This window comes from Sus scrofa, chromosome 5 (assembly GCF_000003025.6).
Source record: "Sus scrofa isolate TJ Tabasco breed Duroc chromosome 5, Sscrofa11.1, whole genome shotgun sequence".
NCBI classification, from domain to species: Eukaryota; Metazoa; Chordata; class Mammalia; order Artiodactyla; family Suidae; genus Sus; species Sus scrofa.
Window position 1 is genome coordinate 15382265 of NC_010447.5, and position 27971 is coordinate 15410235.

General features: G+C 40.2%; 1 protein-coding gene across 2 annotated transcripts in view; it reads left to right on the top strand.

Moving 5' to 3' along the window:
* SPATS2 (spermatogenesis associated serine rich 2) overlaps positions 1-27971 on the top strand; it is a 137318-nt gene that overhangs the window by 34643 nt on the left and 74704 nt on the right. For both annotated transcript variants that reach the window (XM_021091602.1, XM_013988258.2), the window contains exon 2: positions 23427-23678. In XM_021091602.1, coding sequence (XP_020947261.1) covers positions 23654-23678 — 25 coding nt within the window. In that variant the 5' untranslated portion in view covers positions 23427-23653. The remainder of the gene's footprint in view (positions 1-23426; positions 23679-27971) is intronic.

Here is a 27971-nt window from a genome sequence, read left to right on the forward strand (position 1 = left end):
AGGTGCATGAGTTTATTTCTGGGCTTTCTATGCTGTTTTACTGAAACGTATTTCTGTTTTTGTGCTAGTCCCATACTGTTTTGATGACTGTAGCTTTGCAGTATAGTCTGAAGTTAGGGAGCCTGATTCCTCCAGGTCCGTTTTTCTTTTTCTAGATTGCTTGGGCTGTTTGGTGTGTTTGTGTTTCCACACAAGTTAAAATTTGTTTTTTTGTTCTAGTTCTGTGAAGAATGCTGTTGGTGATTTGATAGGGAGTGCACTGAATCTGTAGACTGCCTTGGGTAGTATAGTCATTTTGACAATATGAATTCTTCCAACCCAAGAACATGGTATATCTTTCCATCTGTTTGAAGTTCTTGAATTTTTTACAGTCATTACTATCTGATAGCAGAGATGCACCAGCATTCTGAAGGCTACACTTATTTTGGAGTAATAGTGTTCCAAAGACATAAGATCCTTTTAAATGTTACCTTTTATAATAGTGCTTCAGAAAGGAAGCACTCTAAATAGGTGGTAGTTGTTGGTTGTATGCTGTGAAAAACATAAGCCTAAATAAATGGATATATTTCGGAATTATTTATGCTAAAGGATGAGCGTGTGGATAGATGATAATAATAACACATGTGTATTTGATTTTGGAAGACTTGTTTTGTTTTGTTTTTGTCTTTTTAGGGCCACACCTGTGGCATATGTAAGTTCTCAGGCTAGGGGTCGAATCAGAGCCACAGCTGCCGACTTACACCACAGCTGCAGCAATGTGGAATCTGAGCCATGCCTTAGACCTACACCACATCTCGAAGCAACGCTGGATCTTTAACCCACTGAACGAGGCAAGGGATTGAACCTGCATCCTCATGGATTCTAGTCAGGTTTGTTACCACTGAGCCACATTGGGAACTCCCTGGAATATATTTTTGGATTACAAATGGATTAACCTGGTTATTTCAGGTACTTCTAATAGTGTTTTAAGTAGCATAGTGAAGTCAAACTTGAAAAAAGCCAGCTCAGAGGAATCTGGAAAACTGTATTGCTTCTGGCATCATTTGTCCGAATCTTACCTTTTTAAAAGCTTCATCTGAGAGATAATAGTATCAGTCATGCAAAAGCACCTGTGTAGCGTGGTGGAGATTTTAAAAGTGTTTTAGTTTAGGTTTTTTTTTTGGGGGGGGGGTGGCATACTTATGGCATGTGGAATTCCCCGACCTGGGATTGAACCCAAGCCATAGCAGTGGCAAATGCCGAATTATTAACCACTCGGCCACCAGGGAACTACCTGAAATGTTTTAGTTTTAAAAGGCCTTTACTGGTAACTGAACTCAGTGCAGAGGAAGAATCTTAAGTCTGCTGCTTATTGGACTGAAATACTGTATACTTAGAAAACTAACTTAAAAATGATAAAGGATTATGGAATCAGGCCTGGAAGAAATCGTGTCCAGTAAATATTTGAACGCACCGTAGCCACTGTATTAGACCCTGGGATACAGAGGTGAGTAAGACAGAGTCATTGCCCTCAGGAGAGTTACTGTCTAATCCGCATCCCCAGTCCCTCCTCACCTCATTTTACGTTGTTTAAGGGAAACTAAAGCTTGAGAGCTCCAGTACCTTGCCCAAGGTTATGGAGCCCGTTAGGGATAGAATGGAGCTAGAATGCCTCTTTCTTGTATGGGGAATACAAGCAAAATACTCCTTTATGCAGAGTTTTGAATGTTCAGTAGTGTGCTAGTCCCTGTACTAGGTGCTGGTATAATGGCCCCATCTCTCTGGTGTAGAGCTTCTGGGGGGGGAACCAGAATTTTTTCCGCTATATTGCCTTATACTGTTTACAATCTTATATCTCATGGAAAAGTTAGGGGCTCTCAAATATTCATTCTTTAATGTGACTTAGTTCTTGACTTTAGTGTTTTTCTGACACCTGAAGTCGGTTTTATTGAGGGACTTTTGAATGAGGAAGGAAGAATTAGGTCGTTGTGGACTTGGTGTGGGAAGAGTGACCTTTATTTGTTTCAGAATTTGTATAAGCCCTAAAATTCTGCCTGATGTGCAAGAGAGAGTCTTTCTTCTCCCTTTGTATGAGATGACTCGGCTCTCAGGACCCAGAACCTCAGGCATATTGTGGGTTAAATAGTCAGTTTTGCATACTGACCTTCTCCACCCTCTTTTCTCTCCTGCTGATTACCCGAACTTGGTGTATGTAATGTATTAACTGGGTGTGTATATACATTACATATATATGGGGGTCTGTGTATTTCTCAGTGTTTAGAGACTCATATCCAAAGCAGAACATGTGTTTTATTCTTTAAAATTTCTTCTCGAACTGATGATTATGTTTGATTTTTTTCTTCTCAATGCTTGCTTGCTAAAAAAATTCAAACATGTGACAGTCTAGGGAAGAGAGAAAAAAGGTTAATTAAACTGCTAAATAATTTAGGATGTTTTAGTTACTTGGTTTCATAGAAGATGAAGGCTTTTTTCCTTAACTTGTCTGGTTGGAAGTGCTTATACAATGGAGAAGTAATTATATTTTCAGAGTAAGTTACTTTGGCTTCAGGCCTCTTTACTCTTCCTCTTTCACAGTACCTTCTGCCGCTCTACTGGGGCCAATTAGTTCTTGGCTCAGCTGTTTTCGTTTCTCTACAGAAGTTGAGCTTAACCATGTTTTTAATCTGTGACCATCAAATTCCTTTTTTTCTTCTAAGAGCTAGAGCATTAAATTCCCTGCCAGTGATCTAAAACATATTGAATTGTATATCTTCAAATGCAAAAGATTTATTTTCGCTGAACTTAGATCATGGCATCTAACAATGAAGAGACCTTAGAAAGAGTGGTTATTGTATATTAAAGGTGATGATTTTAGATCTGCTGCAGGTATAACTATTTTATTTTATTTATTTTTTATTTATTATTATTATTTTTTTGTCTTTTTGCCTTTTCTAGGGCCGCTCCCAAGGCCTGTGGAGGTTCCCAGGCTAGGGGTCTAATTGGAGCTATAGCCACCAGCCTACTCCAGAGCCACTGCAACGTGGGATCCAAACCGCATCTGCAACCTACACTACAGCTTACTGCAACGCCGGATCCTTAACCCACTGAGCAAGGCCAGGGATCGAACCTGCAACCTCATGGTTCTAGTTGGATTCATTAACCACTGAGCCACGATGGGAACTCCAGGTATAGCTATTTTAAAACACTGCAAATTAGTGTTATGTTGCAGAGGAGGTAGTATGACTACCAGTCTCAAATTATTTAATCATTTAAAAAAAGACTTGTAAAGTAAGTGAAATAATATGCTGGTAAGCAGCAAACTGTTGCCTGTATGTGTGTAAACGTAGGTGATTTCACTTAAAGTTAGACCGACATACAATTCAAAACATGGTACTTGTCACATTGTAATTACATACATTTAGCTCAGTCATACATATTTTCTACCATGGTCAAATCAAATATTTCAGCAAGGGGAAGAAGAAGAAGGAGCTGGGTGAGCATAAAGATATTGTTTGATGTTTGATGTTATTTGGTTGATAGCATAGAAGAAAGACAGACTAAGTTTGACCTTCCAACATTTCGTGCTAGGATCTCCAGGCATGTGACAGTTATCTGTCAGTTTTGCTAAGGAATAAAACCACTCGAAACTTGACATAAAATTCTTCGTGGTTCTGGAGTTCCTGTCATGGTGCAGTGGTTTATGACTAGGAACCATGAGGTTGCGGGTTCGATCCCTGGCCTCACTCAGTGGGTTAAGGATCCGCCGTTGCCATGAGCTGTGGTGTAGATTGCAGATGCGGTTTGGATCCTGCGTTGCTGTGGCTCTGGCGTAGGCCAGTGGCTACAGCTCCGATTCGACCCCTAGCCTGGGAACCTCCATATGCGGCGGGATCGGCCCTAGAAAAGGCAAAAAGACAAAAAAAAAAAAAAAATTCTTGTGGTTCTGGATGTTGACTGGGCTCAGCTAATTAATTCTTGTGTGAGATCTGTCATGCAGTTGTAGTTAGATGGGCCTGGAGTTACCTCCAAAGCTTCCTTGCAGACTCACATGTCTGGTGCTGGAGCAGGGAAGTCCACTTAGGTAGAAGCTAGAATAGTTGCGGCTACATGAACATCTCTGTCTTGCTCTATTTCTGTGTAGTCTTTTCAGCATAGGAGCTTCATGATAGCCAGACTTCTTACATGGAGGCTTGGGGCTCCAAGAGCACTTGTTCTGAGTAAAAGGGCCAGAAGGGAACTCTGTTGTCTTTTATGACCTAAATTCAGAATCAGTGTCACTTCTACTGCATTTTATTCATTTCAAGCAAGTCTCTAAGGCCAACCCATACTCAAAGGGAAGGGATTTAGACTCCAGTTCTTGCGGGGAGGAATATCAAGAATATTGGGAGTTCCCGTCGTGGCGCAGTGGTTAACGAATCCAACTAGGAACCATGAGGTTGCGGGTTTGGTCCCTGCCCTTGCTTAGTGGGTTAACGATCCGGCGTTGCCGTGAGCTGTGGTGTAGGTTGCAGACGCGGCTCGGATCCTGCGTTGCTGTGGCTCTGGCGTAGGCCAGTGGCTACAGCTCCGATTCAACCCCTAACCTGGGAACCTCCATATGCCGCGGGAGCGGCCCAAGAAATAGCAAAAAGACCAAAAAAAAAAAAAAAAAAAGAATATTGCAGACCTATTTCAAAGCCACTTTAGTTTCCCCTCTGGCCACAAAGTAGTTTACCTTTTGCCTACACCCAAAACATGAACTCTACTTCTCAAGGCCTCCAAAGTTTTTTTTTTTTGTCTTTTTGCTATTTCTCTGGGCCGCACCCGTGGCATATGGAGGTTCCTAGGCTAGGGGTTGAATCGGAGCTGTAGCCACTGGCCTACGCCAGAGCCACAGCAACTCGGCATCCGAGTTGTGTCTGCAACCTACACCACAGCTCAGGGCAACGCCAGATCCTTAACCCACTGAGCAAGGGCAGGGACCGAACCCGCCACCTCATGGTTCCTAGTCGGATTCGTTAACCACTGCGCCACGACCGGAACTCTGGTCCACATCAATTCTGAAATCCAGCCAGGCACATACCGCTAGTTTGGCAATTAAGATTCAGCCCCTGTTGCCTAGGAACCATCCTCTATAGCTCTTGGTTTTGCCCTTTGGATTATCCTTCCTTTTGCATAAAATGTATCTTGTGTTTGCAGGTAAGTAATGTTCTCAGCCTGTTTCCTGTCCACAGAGTTTCCGGTGATGTGGGGTTGGGGGTCCCAGGAGCCTTTTTTCATTTTGTACCGTCTCTGTCCTTTTTTAGTCCAAGATGGCAGTGTTTTTGAACATGACATTCTCTGTGAATCTTATTGAGGGTTTGCTGTATTAGACAGAAGTCACACTTACACAAGGATATACGCCCTTCTCCACTTTAGGTTTTGTAGTGGAGGAAAAGCTTTCCTCGACCCTCATAGGGTCCCTGGCTGGGTTTGAAAATTGAACTGAGACTGATTAAGAGAAATGTGTATACATTTAAGTTTTATATGAAACGGGAGCTGTAAATGAAGACTCAAAAAGAAATGTTTAAACCTGTGTATTTTTATGCTGGGTTCTTTGAAGAGTGGACAGTGTGGAGAAACGTGGTAGATCAAAGAGCATGGAGTAAGTGTAGTAAACTGGGGGCAGTTTAGCAAGACCTGTTTGTTAGGATTCCTCTCGGTGTCCTTTTGTCTTTGGAGATGCCCTTCTCCTTTCTTCCAGGAAGGGTGGGGGAAAGGGCCAGAGTGACCTTCTTTCGGCTGTTTTCTCCAGATTCTTCAGCTTAAAATATTCAGTATGCCAGGGTATGGTACTTTGGGGTAGTATGGCCTTGAACCCTGTCAGCTTCCTTTAAGCCTTTTGTGGGAATCTTTAAGAATCTTTAAGGCCTTTTGTTGGAAAGAATCTGTGAGGCTCCACCTTAAATCCCTTCAGTCTCAACGGGGTAGGCAAACTGTGGCCAGTGAGTGAAGATAAGTTTTTACATTTGTAAAGAGTTGTTAAAAAAGGATAAGAAGAATGTTCAACAGAGACTGTGTATGACCCTCATGGCCTGAAATATTTATCTGGCCTTTTGTATGAAAAGTTTGGTAGCCCTTGGTCTAAACAAAAGTTTAATCTTTAGGCTATATTTTCCTGACACTGCCTGAGATTTGATCTTTGCCTAGAGGCATTCCTTTTTTCTTTTTCTTTCTTTCTGCTGCAGCATATGAAAGTTCTGGGGCCGGGGATGGAACCCACGGCAGTGACAATGCTGGATCCTTAACCTACTGCGCCACAAGGAAACTCCCAGAGGCATTTCTTAATTTGAGAAATGTTTGCTATATGAGAAGACTGGGAATAAGAAATATTTGTTTTCAGATCTGCAAGTCCTGACTCCTTTATGTTTCCTCTATATTCTGCTTGGAAATTATATAATTCCTTCTTTTCCTCATTGCTCTCTATCTGTCCTTTGTGGCACACAGCTAAAAAAAAAGCAGTTGACACTTTAGACATTCTGCCTGGAAATCTCCTTACTCAGATGTATCAGTTCATTAGTTATATTTTCTGTTCTTCACATTATTGCAGGTGACAGCTTTGCTAAACTTTCCACCATTATCTAACACGATTCTTCTTTCCTGTAGCTTCCAATAACAGTTTCGTTACTTTCTTTTAAGCCAAGGATTAGCAACTTTTTTTCTGTCAAGGGCCAGGTAATAAATGTTTTAGGCTTTTTGGGCCATATGATCTCTGGTGTGCCTACTCAGTTCTGCTGTTGTAGTCAGAAAGCAGCCAAAGATGTGGACAGTATGTAAACAAATGAGTATCGGTGTGGTCCAATAAAACTTCATTTAGAAAAAAGGGCAGAACATTGAATTTTGCAATAAATTGTAGTTTGCTGATCCCTGTGTTTAAGTTCTTGGGGTTTGTTTTTGTTTTTTGTTTTTTTGTCTTTTTAGGGCCACACGTGCAGCATATGGAAGTTTCCAGGCTAGGGGTCAAATTGGAGCTGCAGCTGCTGGCCTACACCACAGCCACTGCAATACCAGATCCGAGCTGCCTCTTCGACCTATACCACAGCACTTGGCAACACCAGATCCTTAACCCACTGAGCAAGGTCAGGAATTGACCCTGAATCCTCATTGATGCTAGTTGGGTTTGTTACTGCTGAGCCACAACAGGAACTCCCTGTGTTAAGTCTTTATTGACAGCTTCCTGCTACCTAGTTCCTAAAGCCAAAAATTTAAACTTTTTGTGATGGAGGCAATCAACTCCATACACCAAAAGCTGTTTTGGTTATCTATTGCTGTGTGACACACCATGCTGAACTGAGTGGTGTAAAACAGCACTCCTTTTATCTTTCATGATTCTGATGTTTGCCCTCAGCTAGGCAGTTCTTTCTCAATGTTTCTCATGAGGATTTAATCAGATGATAGCTGAGTCTGGAATCCTTTAAAAGGCTTCCTTACCAAAGTCTCTTATGTGGTTGGAGGAAGATGGTAGCTGAGCCTGGAGTCATCTCCAAGGATCCGTCATCCATAACCTGGTGGCTGAGCTGGGAAGACTTGAATAGCTGGCACTCCTCGGTCTCTCTAACCCTCTGAGCCTCATCCCATAGTGTCTTCAGCATCAGGGCTCTAGGGTGGCTGGATATGTTACACAGTAATTCAGGACTCCAAACTTGCCTGAACTGCAAGGGTGACAGGCAAAAGTTTTATCACCTTTTATGACCTAACTTCTTAGTGTCACTTCCACTTCAGTCTCTTTATGGGGAAGAGAATTAGACTTTACCTTTTGCTGGAAGTGAGCTCAGAGAATTTGCAAAGGTACTTTAAAACACACAACATCCCACATACACTTATTTGAAAATTGGGAGCTAGAATATAGTGGGTCTGCTTTGTTAGGGTGGAATTTCTCTTCCCTGTTCACAGAGGTGGTGGAGGTAGGATTCATTTAGTGTCCAAGAATGGATTTGTCAAAGGAGAACAGACTTAATGGTTGCCAGAGGAGAGGGGGTGGGGGGTGGAGTGGGAGGTCGGGGTTAGTAGATGTAACTGATTATGCGTGAGGGGATAAACAACAGGTCCTACTGGGTAGCTCAGAGAACTATAGTCAATGTGCTATGATAAACCATAATGGAAAATAATGCATTTCTTAAAAAGTGTACATATGGTATAACTGAATCACTTTGCTGTACACAAAAGAAATGAACCCAGCATTCTAAATCATCTGTATCTCAATTAAAAAAAAAAAGAATGGATTTGTCAAGAGCCGCAGAAGGAGACTTTGCAGTAACATAGGCATCCCTCTTCTTCAGTAGAGACAGGACCTGGGAGCTTTGGACTTAGCATCCTTTTTCCTCTCTCTCTTGTCTTCTGTATGCGAGTAGGTACCAATGGTGCTTCCATCCTCTAAGAGAAAACACAAGGAACAAAGACAAACCCTCCCAAATTATTAAAAATTCTACCATTTATAGGAGTTGTTGTCGTGGCTCAGCAGAAGGGAATCTGACTAGCATCCGTGAGGACAGATCTGGCAGCTCAGATGTGGCGTTGCTGTGGCTGTGGGGTTAACCAGCAGCTGCAGCTCAGATTCGACCCCTAGCCTGGGAACCTCCATATACTGTGGGTGGGTCCCTAAAAAGACAAAAACAAACAAACAAATGAACGAACCAAAAACTACATTTAGAGATTTGTTTGACTCAATAAGTGACATTTTTCCAAGGTTTAAAGAGTAGGTGCACCTGTTTGTTGCTTACACTTTCAGTTGAATTTGTTTATCTGTTTTCCTAATTGCCTGCAGGGATACCTTTAAGGGAAATTTGGAAAAGGGGCAGATGATAGAAGTAATTTGAAATCTGGGGACTCTAGAGCAGATGGTAAAGCAGGTTACAAGAAACTTGGGATCGAATTAGGGAATGGTCTCTAGAACCAGTCCCCCACCTGACCCCATCTGGAAAGACTTCATTCACCTTATAGTGATCTGGCTGTGGAGGTAAAATATTTGGAAATGTTGGGTACTTCATGATAGATGTTTTTAGACGCTATGTTATTTTTTTTCCCTTTTCTCTCTAGATGAAAAGAAGGTGGCAGTGAATATATTTTGCTTTGTTTGTGGTCAGACAGACAATGTTAATAGTGCTTTTTTGTGTTCTTCCCATTTTGTTTTCTTTTTCTTTCAGCATTGCTTCTTTCTTTACCTTTCTCTCTGGATTTGTACATCATAAGAGATTTACCCCAATTCTCTGATGACCTGAAGAAAAGAAAATAGTTTAGTGAATAGGAAGTCGTTAAAGAAATTGCTACCTGACATATTGCTCTTCCCACTCTGGGAAGAAGAAATGCCTATATTTAATCATTTACCTCTTTTATTTTTCTTGATATCCAGAGCTATGCTTTTTTTTTTTTTTTGGTCTTTTTCCAGGGCCACACCCACAGCATATGGAGGTTCCCAGGCTAGGGGTCTAATTGGAGCTGTAGCCTCTGGCCTATGCCACAGCCACAACAAGGCAGGATCCGAGCTGCGTCTGCAACCTACACCATAGCTCACGGCAACGCCAGATCATTAACCCACTGAGCAAGGCCAGGGATCGAACCTGCAACATCATGGTTCCTAGTCGGATTCGTTAACCACTGCGCCACGACAGGAACTCCTGGCTTTTACTTCTTGAAGCTGTTTTTATATATTTGAATCAAATTAGTTAAAAAAGATTTAATTACTCTATCCTTTTGGTGACACACACCAATGGAAGACAACTGTTATTTTTGAAAAAAAAAAGTTTAATATTTTTATGATTGTACAGGTGTTGACTGGCAAAAAAAATCGTTTGTCAGATGTAAATTTTTAGTTCCATATGAAGATCTATTTCTTTTTTTAGTGACATCTTTTTTTTTTTTGGTGACTATAATTAACAGAAGTACTTCAGATAAGATTCTGAGCATTTCTAAAATGATGAAGCTTCTATTCTTGAGACTGTGCTTTATTTACACCATGTGTTAAGGGAAAAAAGCAGCTAGAAATAGCATTTCAAAGAATTCTTTTGTGAATTATGGGCTCTTTCAAGAATGACCAGCCTCAACAGTGACTGTGCTTCTCAGAGTCTTAAAATTTCAGAACTGGAAAGAGAGAGACAAGGCTTAACTTTTGTCTGGCCTTCCATGTATATATACATGGGTGGAAAAGGTTATTTCCTTCTCTTGACTTGAGCTCTTGCATTAAAATTTTTCATTTTCCATATGTCATGGGTGAGGCCCTAAAAAATAAAAAGTTATTAGAGGAAGCTTTCTTTGATTATAGTAAAAGTCTTCTTAATCCAATACCATCCAGTCTTATATTGTTTACTCTTAAGTGGGAAAGTTGGTTAAAGCAGGAAATAAAAATGATATACATCATCATAAACATTTTGTTTTAGCTTAAAACAAATAAATGTGCTACATTGTTCAGCAACCTTTTTTGTTTGTGTATTTTTTGCTTTTTAGGGCTGGAAGTTCCCAGGCTAGGTAGGGGTCTAATTGGAGCTGCAGCTGCCGGCCACAGCCACAACCACACCAGATCCGAGCCACATCTGCAATCTATACCATAGCTCACGGCCATGCCGGATCTTTAACCCTCTGAGTGAGGCCAGGGACCAAACCCACATCCTCACAGATACTAGTTGGGTTTGTTACTGCTGAGCCACACCAGGAACTCCCTATTTAGCAACCTTTTGATGTATTAAGTATGAGTCTGCTGATTAGAGTTCTTCATCTATTTGGCATTAATTACACCATGTGATGCATTGCTTACAACTTCCAATTGCAGTTTTTCTAAGTGGAGTGAGAACTCTTAAAGACTTAAAGCAATGAATATAGACTCCTTCTCGATTTCTAGTTTTTCCTTAAGCTTATGTATGTGTCTCACCCGTACTTAAATTGAAATTTAAGTGTCTCAGCCACACTTAAATTGAGGACAGTTTTTCAGATGATTTATATTCAGTCTTCCAGAGCCTTCAACTTAGTTTTCAAAGAAATAACAACTTTCCTTGCATTTGTAGATCATTAATATATTTAGTATTCCATTGTAATCATGTAATTGTAATTTTGGGCACAACTGGCATTAAGTAGGTGTGAGAACAGATACATCAGACTCAATTTAGGATGGTGGGAGCAGAAGTGTCCCAGTGTCACCAGTCAACACCCACTGGCTGCCGGGGTTCAGCCATGGGTATTGGTCAGTGCGTAGTAAAGGGAATGCAGAGTATCTGTTACTGTTCCATTAAGAGGTAAAAAGATGCCTTTAGTTTATTTTTGTTTTTGTTAAACTTTTATATGTAATATACATAAAATGTAAACTCCTTAAAGGGTACATACAGTGTGATGAATTTTTGCACAGCAGACACACCCATATAATAAATACTCAGATCATGTTAGTGGAAGCCTCCCTTGTACCCTGACCCAGTTTCTCTCCCACCATCGTTCTGACTTCTATCACTATCGGTTAGTTTGGCTTGTTTATGAATTTCATATAAATGGAGCCCCACAGCATATACTCTTTTGCATCTGACATTTTTCGCTTAGCTTTTGTTTTGAAATTGATCCATGGTATGGCAGTGGTGTGTTCTTTTTCATTGCCAAAAATAGCATTCTACTTTGTGAATTTATCACAGTTTATCCGTTCTGTCATTGATCGATGTTTAGGTTTGTTTCTAGTTTTGGATTCTTACAAATAATGCTGCTGTAAACCTCGTACTTATCTCTGGTGCACACACACATGTGTTTTGTTAAGCATATGCTTAGGAGTGGGATATCTGGTTTATAGGATATGCTTATGTTCAGCCTTAGTAGATTTTAATAAATAGATTTTTACACTCCCACTAGCAATATGTGAGAATCATTTATCCGCATTCCCCCAATGGCCTTTAAAAAAAAAAAAAGCTTTATTATGTATTTATTTATATCATTGTGTTTGCTGTGTTTGTTTTTTAAACATTTCACAAATTTATTTTTAAAATTAATATGTTGTGTATTTGGTTTTTAAAAATATCATATGGTAGGAGTTCCCGTCATGGTGCAGCAGAAATGAATCTGACTAGGAGCCATGAGGTTGCTGGTTCGATATCTGGCCTCACTCAGCGGGTTAAAGATCGGATGTTGCCGTGAGCTGTGGTGTAGGTCGCAGACACAGCTTGGATCTGGCATTGCTGTGGCTGTGGCGTAGGCTGGTGGCTGTAGCTCCGATTAGACCCCTAGCCTGGGAACCTCCACATGCCACGGGTGCGGCCCCAAAAAGATGAAAAGCAAAAAAATAAATAAATAAATAAAAATCATATAGTATACTCATGAGCTCACCATTTAACCCAAGAAGTTTAATATTGAATATTGACTATCCTGCATGTGCTTCTTTCTTTTTTTTTTCTTTTTTGGCCTCCTCATGACATATGGCATTCCCTGGGCCAGGGATCAGGTCTTAGACATACTTGCAACGTATACAGTAGCTGCTGTACGACCAGATCCTTTAACCCACTGTGCTGTGTGTGGCCAGGGATCAAACGTGTGTCCCAGTGCTGCAGAGATATCACTGATCCTATTGCACCACAGCAGGAACTCTACATGTTTTCCTTTCTGTTGTCCTCTTGCCTTTCCAGGTAATTGCAATTCTAAAAAATTCTGTTTTTTTTTTTTTTGTCTTTTTGCCTTTTCTAGGGCTGCTTCCCGCGGTATATGGAGGTTCCCAGGCTAGGTGTCTAATCGGAGCTGTAGCTGCCGGCCCATGCCAGAGCCACAGCAACACAGGATCCAAGCTGTGTCTGCGACCTACACCACAGCTCAAGGTAATGCTGGATCCTTAACCCACTGAGCAGGGCCAGGGATTGAACCTGCAAACTCATGGTTCCTAGTCAGATTCGTTAACCACTGTGCCATTACAGGAAGTCCCAAAATTCTTGTACTCTTACCATTGCCTTTTCAAAAAAACAGTTTTATTGTGGAGTTCGTGTTGTGGCTCAGTGGGTTGAGAACTCAGCATAGTGTCTAAGAGGACCTGGATTCTATCCCTGGTCACAATCATTGGGTTAAGGATCGGGTGTTGCCGCAAGCTGGGGCACAAGTCTCAGATTTGGCTTGGATCTGGAGTGCTGTGGCTGTGGTGTAGGCCAGCAGCTCTGGCTCCAATTTGAGCCCTAGCCTGGGAACCTCCATATGCCGCGGGTGTGGCCCTAAAAAGACAAAAAAAAAAGTTTTGTCAGATGTGTATGGTGTATGCATGTCCAAATAATGTATTGTCTAGTGTTAATTGTGTTTAATTAAAAAAATCATGTGTATGCAATCTGGGAGTTGATTATTGTGGCAAAGAGTTGTAGCTGACTCATTTTCTCTGCCATGTAATACTTAATGAATACATCACAATTTATTCCTTTCCTGTTGATGACATTTGGATTGTTTCCATTTCTTACTGTTATGAATTCTGCATGTTTCCTGCTGTACTATGAGCAAGAATTTCTCTTGGTACCTAGGAATGTGATTTCTGGGTCATAGGATTGATAAATGTTGTCTTACACAATAGTGCCTGTCTTCCCAAGTTTGGAAGACAGTACCAGTTCGTATTCCTACCAGCATTGGGATCAGAGATGAGATCTTTTTCATTATGAGATCATTTAATTTTTATTTTTTTTGTCTTTTTCCCTTTTCTAGGGCTGCTCCCACAGCATATGGAGATTCCCAGGCTAGGGGTCAAATCAGAGCTATGGCCGCCAGCCTACGCCACACCAACGTAGAATCCGAGCCGCGTCTGTGACCTACACCACAGCTCATGGCAATGCCAGATCCTTAACCCACTGAGCAAGGCCAGGGACCGAACATGAAACCTCATGGTTCCTAGTCGGAGTCATTAACCACTGAACCACGACAGGAACTCCCAGTGCCAGATCTTTAACCCATAAGGATGTGAGCGAGACCAAGGATCAAACTCACATCCTTATGGACACTCTCTTGGGTTCTTAACCCACGGAGCTACATTGGGAACTCCTGTCTTGTATTTTTAATGTCTGTAAGATCTGTACTTAAAAAAAAATTCCTTATATTGATATTTTTGCTTTTTTCTTCTTTTAGGGGATTTCTTCCTGTGTCAAGAAATCAGTTTTTCTTTCAAAATTTTCATAATGAAAAATTCATAATTTTTTCTTATTGCATTAAAATTTTTGAAAAATGATAAAATACATATAACATAAAATTGACCATTTTAACCATTTAAAAGTGTATATAGTTCAGTGAAAATAAGTATATTCACATTGTTGTGCGTTTACCACCATTCATTTCCAGAACTTTTTCATCTCCCCGAATTGAAGCTCTGTACGCATTAAACACTAACTCCCCATTCTCCTTTCCCCATACCCTGGCAACTTTGTCTTTTGACTTTGACTAATCTAAATACCTCATAAAAGTAGAATCATACAGTATTTGCCTTTTTGTGACTGGTTTATTTCAGTGTCCTTCAGATTTATCTGTTTTAGGACGTGTCAAATATTGGCATATAGTAATTCATCTTAAATACTTATTAATTGATCACTTACTTTTTTTAAAGTTAGCAGGCGTATTCGAAATCACTTTTTTGGAGTTCCCGTTGTGGCTCAGTGGTTAACAAATCCGACTAGGAACTACGAAGTTGCAGGTTCGATCCCTGGCCTTTCTCAGTGGGTTGAAGAGAACAGTGAGCTGTGGTGTAGGTCCCAGACGTGGCTCTGATCCTGAGTTGCTGTGGCTGTGGCATAGGCTGGCAGCTACAGCTCTGATTAGACCCCTAGCCTAGAACCTCCACATGCCATGGGTGGGGCCCTAGAAAAAGGCAAAAAGACCAAAAAAAAAAAAAAGAAGAAATCACGTTTTCTATATGCTCGGGGTTTCCCTTTATGGATTAAGATCAGTGAATAAAGTTACTCTTAATTGCCTTGTTTTGTTTTTGCCTAATTATTGCCTGCATTTCCTTGTGCTGTGTGTGCATCTGTGCCCTGGGAAGATGGGAGGGCTGGAGTTGATATGTGTGGAGCGGGCGGGCGGGGATGAAATGATCAGTACTGTTGAAATCGCTTTCTGAAGAATTTATATAGCTGAGGATAATCCGGCTTGACTGGGCTTGGGTTACTGGCACCTGCGTGAGGAGGAGGATAGCGACAACTCTAACTACCCAGCTAGCCGTGAAATAAGAAGAGACAAACCATATATGTAATCCTGCTCTGCCCCTTTTGAGCCCTCTCTGCTCCCACACTTACAGCTGCCACTGATGACTAAAGTCAAGCAATTTGGAGGGTCCTATGTCTTTTGTGTGTGTGTGTTTTGTTTGTTTGTCTTTTTTAGGGCCGAACCCTGGGCATATGGAAGATTCCCAGGCTAGGGAGCTGCAGCTGTCAGCCTATGCCACAGCCACAGCAGCACAGCATCCGAGCCTCATCTGTGACCTACACAACAGCTCATGGCAACGCCAGATCCTTCAACCCACTGAGCGAGGCCAGGGATCAGACTCTCATCCTCATGGATACTAGTCAGGTTCGTTATTGCTGAGCCATGACAGGAACTCCGAGTGGAATCTTTAATCCATTCATATTTAATGTAATTTTTACATAGTTAAATTTCTCTCTGCCATTTTGGTATTTGTCTTTTCTGTTTTCTTGTTCCTCATTTATTACCTTATTTTGTGTTAAATAGTTTTTTTTAGTGTATAATTTTAATTATTTTGTTTTGCTGTTGTCTTTTGTTTAGCAACTTTTTAAAAATTTTTGAAAATAGTAATTTTTAAAGTTTTTTTCTTTTTCTTATTTAATCAGATGCGCTTTATGTCTTCAAACTTTAAGTACATTAAGAGTGAAACACTGCTCTGGATATCATCACTTTATGGGCCTCTTTTTTCTTCTCCCCAAAATAGGAACAATTACCACTCTTAACAATAGCTGGAGAAAAACTCAATAGAAACTCAACACTGTTTTTCAGTAAGAAACACCTGATGTCATATATTTTGTTTAATAAAGACTGAGTTGGTTGTACACTACACCAATTTAATTTTTTTTTTTTGGTCTTTTTTTAGGGCCGCATCTGCAGCATATGGAAGTTCCCAGGCTAGGGGTTGAATTGGAGCTGTAGCTGCCCAGCCTGTGCCACAGCAACACCAGATCCCAGCCTCTTCTGCCACACACCACAGCTCACAGCAATGCTGGATCCTTAACCTACTGAGCAAGGCCAGGGATCAAATCTTCGTCCTCATGGATCCTGGTCGGGTTCGTTACTATTGAGCCACAAGGGGAACTCCCCACTGAGCCAATTTAAGAATGGGTCTGTAACATGCAGTCTTACCTGTTATTTTCTTAGTGTTTGCTCTGGTTATTCTAAAATGCATCTTAGCACAGTCTACTTTTGTACTAGTTTAATTCTGTAAAATAGCTTTTCTTTCCTTTGTGCAATTATTGTCATATATATCTATATTTGTTATAAACCCAATGATATGCAGTGTTGTTGCTTTATACAATCTTGTCTTTTAATTGAAGGGGATAAAATTTTAAAAATGCATTCTTTTTTTTTTTTGTCTTTTGTCTTTTGTCGTTGTTGCTATTTCTTGGGCCGCTCCTGCGGCATATCCCAGGCTAGGGGTTGAATCGGAGCTGTAGCCACCGGCCTACGCCAGAGCCACAGCAACTCGGGATCCGAGCTGCGTCTGCAACCTACACCACAGCTCACGGCAACGCTGGATCGTTAACCCACTGAGCAAGGGCAGGGACCGAACCCGCAACCTCATGGTTCCTAGTCGGATTCGTTAACCACTGCGCCACGACGGGAACTCCAAAAATGCATTCTTTTATATTTAACCATACATTTACTTTTTCCTGTGCTCTTCATTTCTGTTTTTTTTTTTTTTTTTTTTTTTTTTTTTTTTTTTTGTCTTTTTGCCATTTCTTGGGCCGCTCCTGTGGCATATGGAGGTTCCCAGGCTAGGGGTCGAATCGGAGCTGTAGCCACCGGCCTACGCCAGAGCCATAGCAACACGGGATCCGAGCCGTGTCTACAACCTACACCACAGCTCATGGCAACGTCGGATCGTCAACCCACTGAGCAAGGGCAGGGATCAAACCCGCAACCTCATGGTTCCTAGTCAGATTCATTAACCACTACGCTATGACGGAAACTCCATGTGCTCTTCATTTCTTTGTGTAGATTCGAATTACTATCTGGTGTCAATGGATTCTCACAGTCATTGGGGATGTCTTTATTTCACCTTCATTTTTGAAAGTTTAGCTGCCTGGATATTGAATTTTTTTTTTTTAATTTACTTTTATGCCCACACTTATGTCATATTGGAAGCTCCTGGTCCAGGGACTGAATCCGAGCTGCAGCTGAGACCTATGCATACAGAATTCTTGCTTGAAAATATTTTCTTTCAGCGTTTTGAACATGTCATTTCATTGCCTTCCAGACTTCTTTATTTCTGATGAGCGGTTAGCCACTAGTTGTTCCTTTGCTTCCTGTAAATGATGAATTGTTTTTTCCTTCTACACCCAAGATTTTGTTTTGGGCTTTCATCAGTTTTACTGTATGTCTAGGTGTGGACCCCTGCATTTATTGCAGTTGTGGTTCCTTGAGCTTCTTAATTCGTAGGTTAATTTTTTTTTATAGTTGATTTACAATGTTGTGTTAGTTTCTGCTATACAGCAAAATGATTCAGTTTTACACATATATACACACGCACACATTCTTTTAAAATATATTCTTTTCCATTATTGTTTATCATACGACACTGAATATAGTTCTCTGTGATATACAGTAGGATCTTGTTATTTATCCCCTCCATGTATAATAGCTTACATCTGCTAACCCCAATTTCCCACTCCATGCCTCACCCAACCCTCTTCCCCTTGGCAACCAAAATTCTGCTCTCTTTGTCCGTGAATCTGTTTCTGTTTCAAGATAGGTTCGTTTGTGTCATATTTTAGATTCCCATATATAAGTGATATCATAAGGTCTTTCTGACTTGTTTCACTTTGTATGATAATCTTATGTTGCTGCAAATGGCATTATTTCATTATTTTTTATGGCTGAGTAGTATTCCTTTGTGTGTGTGTGTGTGTGTGTGTGTGTGTGTGTGTGTATCTATCTATCTATCTATCTATCTATATATATGTTTATATACCACATCTTTATCCATTTACCTGTTGGTGGATGTTTGTTTCCATGTTTTGGCTATTGTGACTAGTGCTGCTATGAACATAGGGGTGCATTATCTTTTTGAATGAAAGTTTTGTCAGGATATATGCCCAGGAGTGGGATTGCTGGATCATATAATAACTCTATCCTTAGTATTCCGAGGTACCTCCATACTGTTTTCCATAGTGGTTGTACCAATTTATGTTCCCTCAGCAGTGTAGAAAGGTTCCCTTTTTTTCACATCCTCTCCAACATGTGTTATTTGTAGACTGTTTATTTATTTATTTATTTTTAGAGCTGCACTCACAGCATATGGAGATTCCCAGGTTAGGGGTTGAATTGGAGCTGTAGCTGCTGGCTTGCACCACAGCCACAGCAACATGGGATCTGAGCTGCGTCTGTGACCTACACCACAGCTCATGGCAACACTGGATCCTTAACCCACGGAGCAAGGCTAAGGATCATGGATGCTAGTCAGATTTGTTAACCGCTGAGCCATGACGAGAACTCCTGTAGACTGTTTAAAGATGGTTCTTCTGACCAGTTGTAGGTTAATTTTTTTTTTAATTTTAAAATTTTTTTTCTATTTTTTATTTAAAAATTTTTTAAATTTCTTTTTTCTTTTTTATTTATTTTTTCTTTTCTTTTTTATTTTTATTTTTAAAATTTTTTTAATTTTTAAGTTTAATTAATTTTATTTTATTTATTTTTCTATTTTTTCTTTTTTCTTTTTTTTATTTTTTCCTGCTGTTAATGTTTTTAAAAATCAGTTTGTATTGGGTTTAGTCACTGTTTCTGTCCTTTCTGTCCACTTCTGCTGAAACTCCTGGTTGATGTATGTTGGTACACTTGACGTTGTTCTGCAGGTCTCTGAGGCTGTTTTTCTTTATTCTTTTGTCTCTCTTCAGATTAAATAATTTCTATTACTCTTTTTTCAGGTTTATTTTTTCCCTTTTGCTCTAGTATTCAACTCTAGAGTTCTCTTTGGCTCTTTTTTATTATTTCTGTCTTTTTGTTGAGATTTTCTATTTGTTTGAGGCATTGGTCTTATGATTTTCTTTAGTCTTTTAAAGCACTTTGGGAATTCCCGTTGTGGCTCAGCAGTTAACAAATCCGACTAGGAACCATGAAGTTGTGGGTTTGCTCCTTGGCCTCGCTCAGTGGGTTAAGGATCCGGCGTTGCCGTGAGCTGTGGTGTAGGTTGCAGACACAACTCAGATGCCGAGTTGCTGTGGCTCTGGCGTAGGCCAGTGGCTACAGCTCCGATTGGACCCCTAGTCTGGGAACCTCCATATGCCGTGGGAGTGGCCCAAGAAATAGGCAAAAAGACAAAAAAAAAAAGCACTGTGTTTTCTAAGTCTCACATTGGTCCTACTGGGGAATGTTTTTAATCACGTGGGGTCTTTTTTCCCTTCTGAGTATGGGTCACACTTTCTTTTCTTTTCTTTTTTTTTTTTTTCAGTCTTTTTCGAGCTGTCCCTGGGGCATATGGGAGTTCCCAGGCTAGGGGTCATATTGGAGGTGTAGCTGCCTGCCTATGCCACAGTCACAGCAACACAGGATCTGAGCCACATCTGCAACCTACACCACAGCTCATGGCAATGCCAGAACCTTAACCCCACTGAGCGAGGCCAGAAATTGAACTTGAGTCTTCATGAACACTAGTAGGGTTCGTTACTGCTGAGCCCCAACAGGAACTCCTTTTGCATCTTTATGTCTCATAAATTTAAAATTGTGGACGTTTTATATAATATATTGTAGCAATTTTGTATTGTCCCCCCCCCCCACCTTTGAGGGTTGTTTTGCTTTGTTATTGTTTAAGTAACTCGCCTGGACTAAATCTGTGGACTCTTTCTCCTTGATGTGTAGCTGCTGCTATCTGCTCAGTTTTCGTTTTTGTTTTTGTTTTAATTTCTGTTTAAACTTTTGAGTCTGGCTTCCTGGAGTGATACCTGGATCTGCATTGCTTAGTGGTCCGTTAATGACAGGTCACAAAGATTGTGCTGAACCCTTTGAGCCAGTAAAGCTTCTACTCCCTGCTGATCTGTGTGTGTTGGGGAAGCTCCTCCAAAGTTGAGTTGGTTTAAAAGTCTGCCCTAACTTTTGCTTCCATTAGGCCCTCTTGTGTCTTTTCTGCCTGTGTATGCATTTATAACAAGGTCCATAGTTTCATTTCCAGGTTTCTTCTTAAAATTTTGGTCTAGTCTGCTGGTCCATTGCCTGCATTAACTATGACAGCAACCTCAGGCCAGCTGAGCCCTTTGTCTTGCTTGTGTGTTTGCCGCCAAGAATGTAAACTCCTACTGACAATGCAGACCGGCATGGGGTTTTTCTGTGCTTTCCCTTAAGTCACTGTCAGCCCTCTCTGTCAGTGAAGCTGCTGGTTTTCATGACTTTTCCCAACTCAGTAGAACTGCCATTCTCACTGATCTGGGGGTAATGAGAGTAGCTTTAGGCAGTGCCACAGTCTCTCTCTGTTCTTACCCCAAGGAGTTTCTCGTGAATAACCACAGATAAAGTAACATTTGAGGAAAATACCTGAAGAAGGTGAGGAAGTTTCCCTGTAGATATCTGCGGGGAGAACACTCCTGGCAGAGGCAACACCTTAAGGGCCTTAAGGGGAGAACATAGCTAGGTTATAAAAGGGAGAGTAAAGAGGCCAGTGTGGCTGGCGTGGGGTACCTGAGGGGAGGAGCAGCAGGAAGTGAGGTCAGAGAGATAAAGGGAGGATAGGGACAGAATGTTAGAGCAGATACGCCCTTTTAGGCCACTCACTGTAAGGGCTCTGGTTTTTACTTTGAACAGAATGAGGAGCTGCCGGAGAACTTTGAACAGCAGAATTGGGACATAATCAGTTTTACAGTTTTAAAAGCAGCCATATGAAATAGAAGCCAGAGGGAGTTCCCATTGGGGCGGAGCAGAAAGGAATCCGACTAGGAACCATGGGGTTGCGGGTTCGATCCCTGGCCACACTCAGTGAGTTGAGGATCCGGCATTGCTGTGAGCTGTGGTGTAGGCCGGCGGCTGTGGCTCCAATTGGACCCCTAGCCTGAGAACCTCCAGGTGCTGCAGGTGCAGCCCTAAAAAAAAGACAAAAGACAAAAAAAAAAAAAAAAAAAGAAAAAAGAAAGAAAGAAAAGAGAGTGGCTAAATAGAAGACACAGGATGCCAGTTAGGCTATTACAATCTTGATTACAGCAGTGCAGGTAAGAAATGATCGTGGCTTAGACAAGGGAGGCAAGAAGTGGTCTAGTTCTAGTGTATGTAACAGGTGAAACAGGTAGGATTTCTTCTGATGGATTGGAGGTAGGGAATGAATAGATACCGATCCCTTATTTCAAGAGAATTTTTCCGTATATTTGTGAATTTTTTTCTGTTCTCTTTATTGGGTCTATTTTTTAGAGTCTATTATATTGATTGTAATTATCCTTATATTGGATCATTTTTATGTTCTATTAATATCTTCTAATTGCTTTACTCTTTTTTTAATTCTGAAAGCTTTTCTCCATTCCATTTGTTCTATTTTCATCTGTATCCTGTTTATCCTGTTTCTTGCTGTTCTGACATCTTTTTGAATCTACAATGATAATGTTTTGTTTCTCAGTTTTTCTTTAGCTTTACAATCATCTTTCTTTTCATTCTGTTTATTCTTATTCATTCTATCATTTATTTCCTAGCTCTTATTTTATTGATCTGAATTCTTATTTGGGGAGTTCATGTTGTGGCTCAGAGGGTTAAGAGCCTAACTAGTATCTATGAGGATGAGGGTTGGGTCCCTGGCCTCTCTGGGTGGGTTAAGGATCCAGCATTGTCTCAAGCTGCAGTGTAGGTCACAGATGTGCCTTGGATCTGGCATCACTGTGGCTGTAGCGTAGGCTGGCAGCTGCACCTCTGATTCTACCCCTGGCCTGGGAACTTACATATGTTTCAGGCGAGGCCCTTCAAAAAAAAAAATTTGTATTTGAAGTATTCAAATAAGTATTCAAGGGAGAATCTGCTTTTGGTTTTGGGGGGATTATATTGTTTCCCAGGTTGGAATCTTCATCTGCTTCATGGTAATTTCTTCTTTCTCACTCTCTCTTTTATTATTGGAGATTTCATAGTTGTTGTGACTTTCTTAATTAATCTTTATGTTCTGTGTGGACAGTTCTGTTTACACCTTTTGTTTGACAGAGTAAAGAGTAAAAATGAAATATCCTTGATATGTTTCCTAACTAATTTGGTACCTCCCCCTACCCAGTTCTGCTCATCAGCTGTGGTTAGTTGTTGATTGTTGACTTTCATCCTCTTTTCAAGCTGAGGACATGAAGGTAGAGAAGAGCTTGCTATTGAAGAGTTTAATCATTTTTGATGATTTGAATTCTCTTCTTTTTTCTAAAATCTCACAAAATGTTTTTTATCAGGCCTACTCTCTACAGTGGTAAATTCCCTGTATTTCCATAGGCTTTGGCTGATTCTCCCAATATGGTTCAATACTTTGGAAGATGTTGAGCCCCAGAGGTTCAGCCTGCTTTTCCTGAGGTCCCATAGTGGTTTCTAGAGGCTCTTACTCTGGAAACTCACCCAATACTATTTACTCATCCTTTTCATTTTCCTCCTTCCACGTTGGAAAGTATTTCTTTTAAGGTTACTCTCATTTCTTTCCTGGGTTGCATTTTATGAAATGTTTTTCCTATCTTGTGTCCAGGTATAAGAGTTCTGTGGTCCTCCTCTTGTTTTTCTTTACCCAGAAATCTTGGACATGAATTCTTAAAATGTTTAGTAATATGGAAAAATATTATGCATCTTTGCAATTTATAGAAGCTTCCTGAAGTATTGACTAACCCATATTTTGATGTTTCAAATTTTGTTACTGTTTCCTTAATGCTTTCCCCTCCCAAATCATCACCCCTCAAGTTTCTTTCAACTATATTTGAGCTGGGAAACCTGAGAAGAAGTTATTTAGATAAAGGAAATTCTAGAAGGGAAAAGACCCTTAATTTAAACAGGAAGAGCAGTAGTAAGAGATCTTAGGGAATGATAAGAGGTAATTATCTTAGTTTGTGAAGCACAAATGGGGGTAAGATTTTTGAGATAGATACAAGATAAGAATAAGAAAACATGCTTTCTGAACTAAGAAGATGATTTGATTCTAAAACTGAAGTTTCTTAGGAAGCAAAATACTGCTTTTCATAACTACAGTCTTTCCAGAGTACTTTCCACGTTTCATTTAGAAAAACTATAAAATAAAGCCTGTGGATACCTCTTAGAAATTTCGTACCAGCAGCTGTTATTATAATAGTGAATGTGTATGTGTGTTTTCCTTCCAGAATCTTCCTGGAAAGAGACATGAATGTCTGCAACGATATTTCCTGACAAGAAGTTGATAGCCAGAGAAGGCAAGGGGATCAACAACTAGGGCACAGGATTTTGAATTACCAGGATTTTGTATCGCCTCCGACTACAGACTTGTGTTACGTCAGAACTACAGTCAGAACGAAGACAAGGCAAACGGATACTTTTCTTCTGTATTTTTTGATATTAAAAAAACCCTGAAATGTCTAGGAAACAAAACCAGAAGGGTAAGATCACATGTGGGCATAAATTGTTAAAAGCATGGTTGTGGAGTAATGGTCACCATTTCTATCTATATGTAGTTTTATTTTTTTTAATTTTTTTAATTTTTTTTTTTATATGTAGTTTTAAAAGACGTTCTCTTAATGTGTTTTGAGTGGAACCCTTCCCTCGCCCAGTGTAGTACTATGGATAGTTGTAACTTATCTTTTTCTCATGACTGCAGTTCATTTTAGAAGAGTACGGAATATTCGCAGTTTTATTTGTTGTCCCTTTAATTACATAGCTGTTTGTGGATATTAGATAATAGCTTTTTGTGTTCCTAGTTTGGGTATTAATTCATACAACAATTGCTTTTCTACTCTTAGAAACTTATTAAGTTGTAATATACTTTCCGGAAAGCCAAATACATCTTAAAAGCGCACTTTTCGGAGAGTGAACATAGTGTTACGGGGGTGGTAGGAGATAACTTACTACCGGATATTCTATATCCTGTGAGTTGATGTTTCTTTGGAGACAGGAAATGAAGCAAGAGTAAATGCTTCCAGTTGTCAATTCTTTCTTTAGCTTTCCTTCCGGGATTATGCCTCTAGCTTTTTGTATAAAGTAAACTGTAAGGTGCAAAGAGTCAAGAAGTGTCAGGAATAGTTATAAGGAGGAAAGGACAACAAAGATGTGAAATCATTTTTTCAACTTTCCAAGAACAGCTGCAAAAATTTAAAGGGATAGGAGTTCCTGTCGTGGCTCAGAGGTTAATGAATCCAACTAGGAACCATGGGGTTGTGGGTTTGTTCCTTGGCTTTGCTCAGTGGGTTAAGGATCCCGTGTTGCTGTTGCTGTGACTGTGACTGTGGCGTAGGCCGGTGGCTACAGCTCCAATTCGACCCCCTAGCCTGGGAACCTCCATATGCCACAGGAGCGGCCCTAGAAAAGGCAAGAAGACCAAAAAAAAAAAAAAAAAAAAAAAAAAAATTAAAGGGATTAATAGCACTAGAACTATTATACGTAACTGGGGATTTTTTTTCCCCCCTCATTCAATTTAATTTGCAACTTTCAGTTACTGTTCTTTAATTCAAAACAAAATTATATATCCAGGTCTCACATGTTAAATATGAAGGAAATGCTTTTAAATTTAATTGTGACTTGGCAAATCAAAAACTTTGAAATAAGAACACAGTATACCAGAGCTGCTTATGGTTTTAAAAGCTGTAGTTTCATTGTATTGTAAATCCGTGTAAAGAAAATCTTAGCTCTGAGGAATGGTTAGATTACTGAAGAAGTTGAATTCTTGTGTGGATTGAGATTTATCAACTAAGAAGTTTTAAATCTCACTTAAGAACTTTAGCATTTTTTCCTAAAAAAGTTAACTTCAGCAGATTGCTTTGGCCTTTTAAAAACTGAAGTCTGTTTATTTCATGCCTGTGTTTTGCCTGAGCTACAAAAAATATCATTACTTTCTCTAATTGGTTAAATAGTTACTATAAAATGAATATAAAATTTTAGATCACATTGTAGGGATTCAGTGCTAACAAATTTCTATTGAACATATCCTGGATTTACACTTAGTTGGAAACAAGTATGTCATTAGAACTTTCTCTGAAACAAATCTATATGTATAAAATATGTGTTATTTGAGCCAAAAGAGATACAAAATACTTATAAAATGCTACTTCATTCATTCATTTATATATTTAAAATTTCATTGTTTTGGGCTTTATTAGTTCAAATAATTATACTGCTTTATCAACTTAGTTATAATACATTAAGAAGATCAATACTCCGGTAGTTTTCATTGTTCTATAGTGAAAACTCATTTACTGAGTGTCATTTTGTAATGAGTTTTGTTTTTATTCCACAGAAGACCATGTTTCCATATTTTCCTATGTTAGTAAAACTTGTAAATTTCTTGTGTAATGAAATATTTAGTGGGGTTAAACTTGTATAGCTTGGATTAAATCAGGGTCCGTTTCAGTTACAACTATTGATTGCTCCAAGCCTTTGAGCCCATACCTAGCAGAAGTCAGATCAGTGCTTCTCAAAGTGTGACCTCTGAACCAGAGAACTATTTAGAAATGGAGAGTGTTTAGAAACTCTTTTATAGTGATTTGACAGTGCTATAGCATCCAAGCCCTTTTCAAAACAGTTCTATTAATTTTAAAAAAAGAAAGGGAATGCAAAAAATTTTATTGAGGTATGATTTAAATCCTATGAAATGCATTCATTGTAAATGTACAATTTACTATTTTTAGTAAATTCATGCAGTTGTGTAACCGTCACCACAACCCTATTTTAAAACACCTCCCTTACCTCAAAAAGTTTACTCTTAACTGTTTACAATCAGTTCCTGCTTTCAGCTCTCAGGAAAACAGTGATCTACTTTCTGTCTCTTTCATATTACCTTTTCTAGAGATTTCGCATTAGCAGATTAATAGTTTTGTGGCTGGCTTCTTTCACTTGGTGCAGTGCTTTTGAGGTTCATTGGTGTTTTTTGAATGTATCAGTAGCTTGCCCCTTTTTACTGCTGAGTAACTTTAAGGTTATGAAAAGGAAATACGCTGTTTCTTTTACACCCTACTGCTCATAACACTTCTGTGACCAGAAGTGTGGGTGTTTTTCACACACCAGCCAATTCTCCGATACTAGCTGGGTGTCCTACGATTCAGTTCAATTCTGACACTATCTCCCTGGAGTTAGTGTTAAATCCCACAGGTTAAGGGCTCAGTCCCCTAAGACTGCTCCCACTTCAGACACCAGTTACAGGTAGAGGATTCCCAGGCCATCCATCCTGTCCAAAGTGGCTACAACCCTCTGTTTCCCTCTCCTCAGGTTCAGTAATTTGCTATAATGCTCACAGGACTCAGGGAAACAGCCGCTTTTACTGTTTTATGTACATAGTAGAGGATGTAATAAAGAATACAGATGAGCGGAGTTCCCATTCGTGGTGCGGTGGAAAGGAATCCAACTAGGAACCGTAAAGTTGCAGGTTCAATCCCTGGCCTCTCTCTGTGGGTTAAGGATCCGGCGTTGCCGTGAGCTGTGGTGTAGGTTATAGACGAGGTTGGGATCTGGCGTTCTGGTGGCTCTGGAGTAGGCCAGCAGCTACAGCTCCGATTTGAGCCCTAGCCTGGGAACCTCCATATGCCGTAGATGCAGCCCTAAAAGGACAAAAAAAAAAAAAAAAAAGAATACAGCTGAGGGCGTTCCCATTGTGGCTCAGCAGTAATGAACCTGACTAGAATCCACGAAGATGTTGATTTGATCCCTGGCCTTGTTCAGTGGGATAAGGATACGGCGTTGCGGTGAACTGTGGTGTTGGTCGCAGTCTCATCTGGGATCCTGCGTTGCTGTGGCTGTGGGGATTCGACCCTTAGCCTGGGAACACGTACGTGTGCTGTGGGTGTGGCTCTAAAAAGCGCACACAGGAGTTCCCACCATCGCTCAGCAGTTAATGAACTAGAGACTAGCATCCATGAGGACTCGGGTTTGATCTCTGGCCTCGCTCAGTGGGTTAAGGATCTGGCGATGCCGTGAGCTGTGGTGTAAGTCACAGACTCGGCTCGGATCTGGTGTGGCTGTGGCTGTGGCTGTGGCTGGCAGCTGTAGCTCTGATTCGACCCCTAGCCTGGGAACTTCCATATGCCATGGGTACGGCCCTAAAAAGACAAAAAAAAAAAAAAAAAAAAAGTGCACACACACGCAAAGAATCCAGGTGAACAGTCAGATGAAGAGATATATAGGGTGAGATCTGGAAGGGTCTCCAGTGCAGGAGCTTCTGTCTCCATGAAGTTGAGGTGTATTACCCTCCCAGCACATGAGTGGGTTCACTAACCTGGAAGCTCTTTGAATCACATACTTTAGGGATTTCTTTCAAGGTTTTATTACATAGACGTGAGATTAACTTTTATCTCTAACTCCTGTCCTTTCCCTTACTCCTCAGATAGGAGGATGGGCTTGAAAGTTCCAGGCCTCTGATCCTGGCTTGATGGTGACCAGTCCCCATCCTGAAGCTATCTCAGAGTCCACCAAGTGGCTTCTTATGATTTTTTGTTAATTTTATTCCTGATTTATTCTTTTTGATGCTGTTGTGAATGGGACATTTTATTTATTTATTTATTTCTATTAAAGTGTAGTTGATTTACAATGTTATGCCAGTTTCTGCTTTACTGCAAAGTGACCTAGTCTTTCATATGTATTTGTGTATATATACACACATTTCCTTTCCTTTATTATCTTTCATCATGGTCTATCCTAAGAGACTGGATCTAGTTCCCTGTGCTGCATATAGTAGGACCTCATTGCTT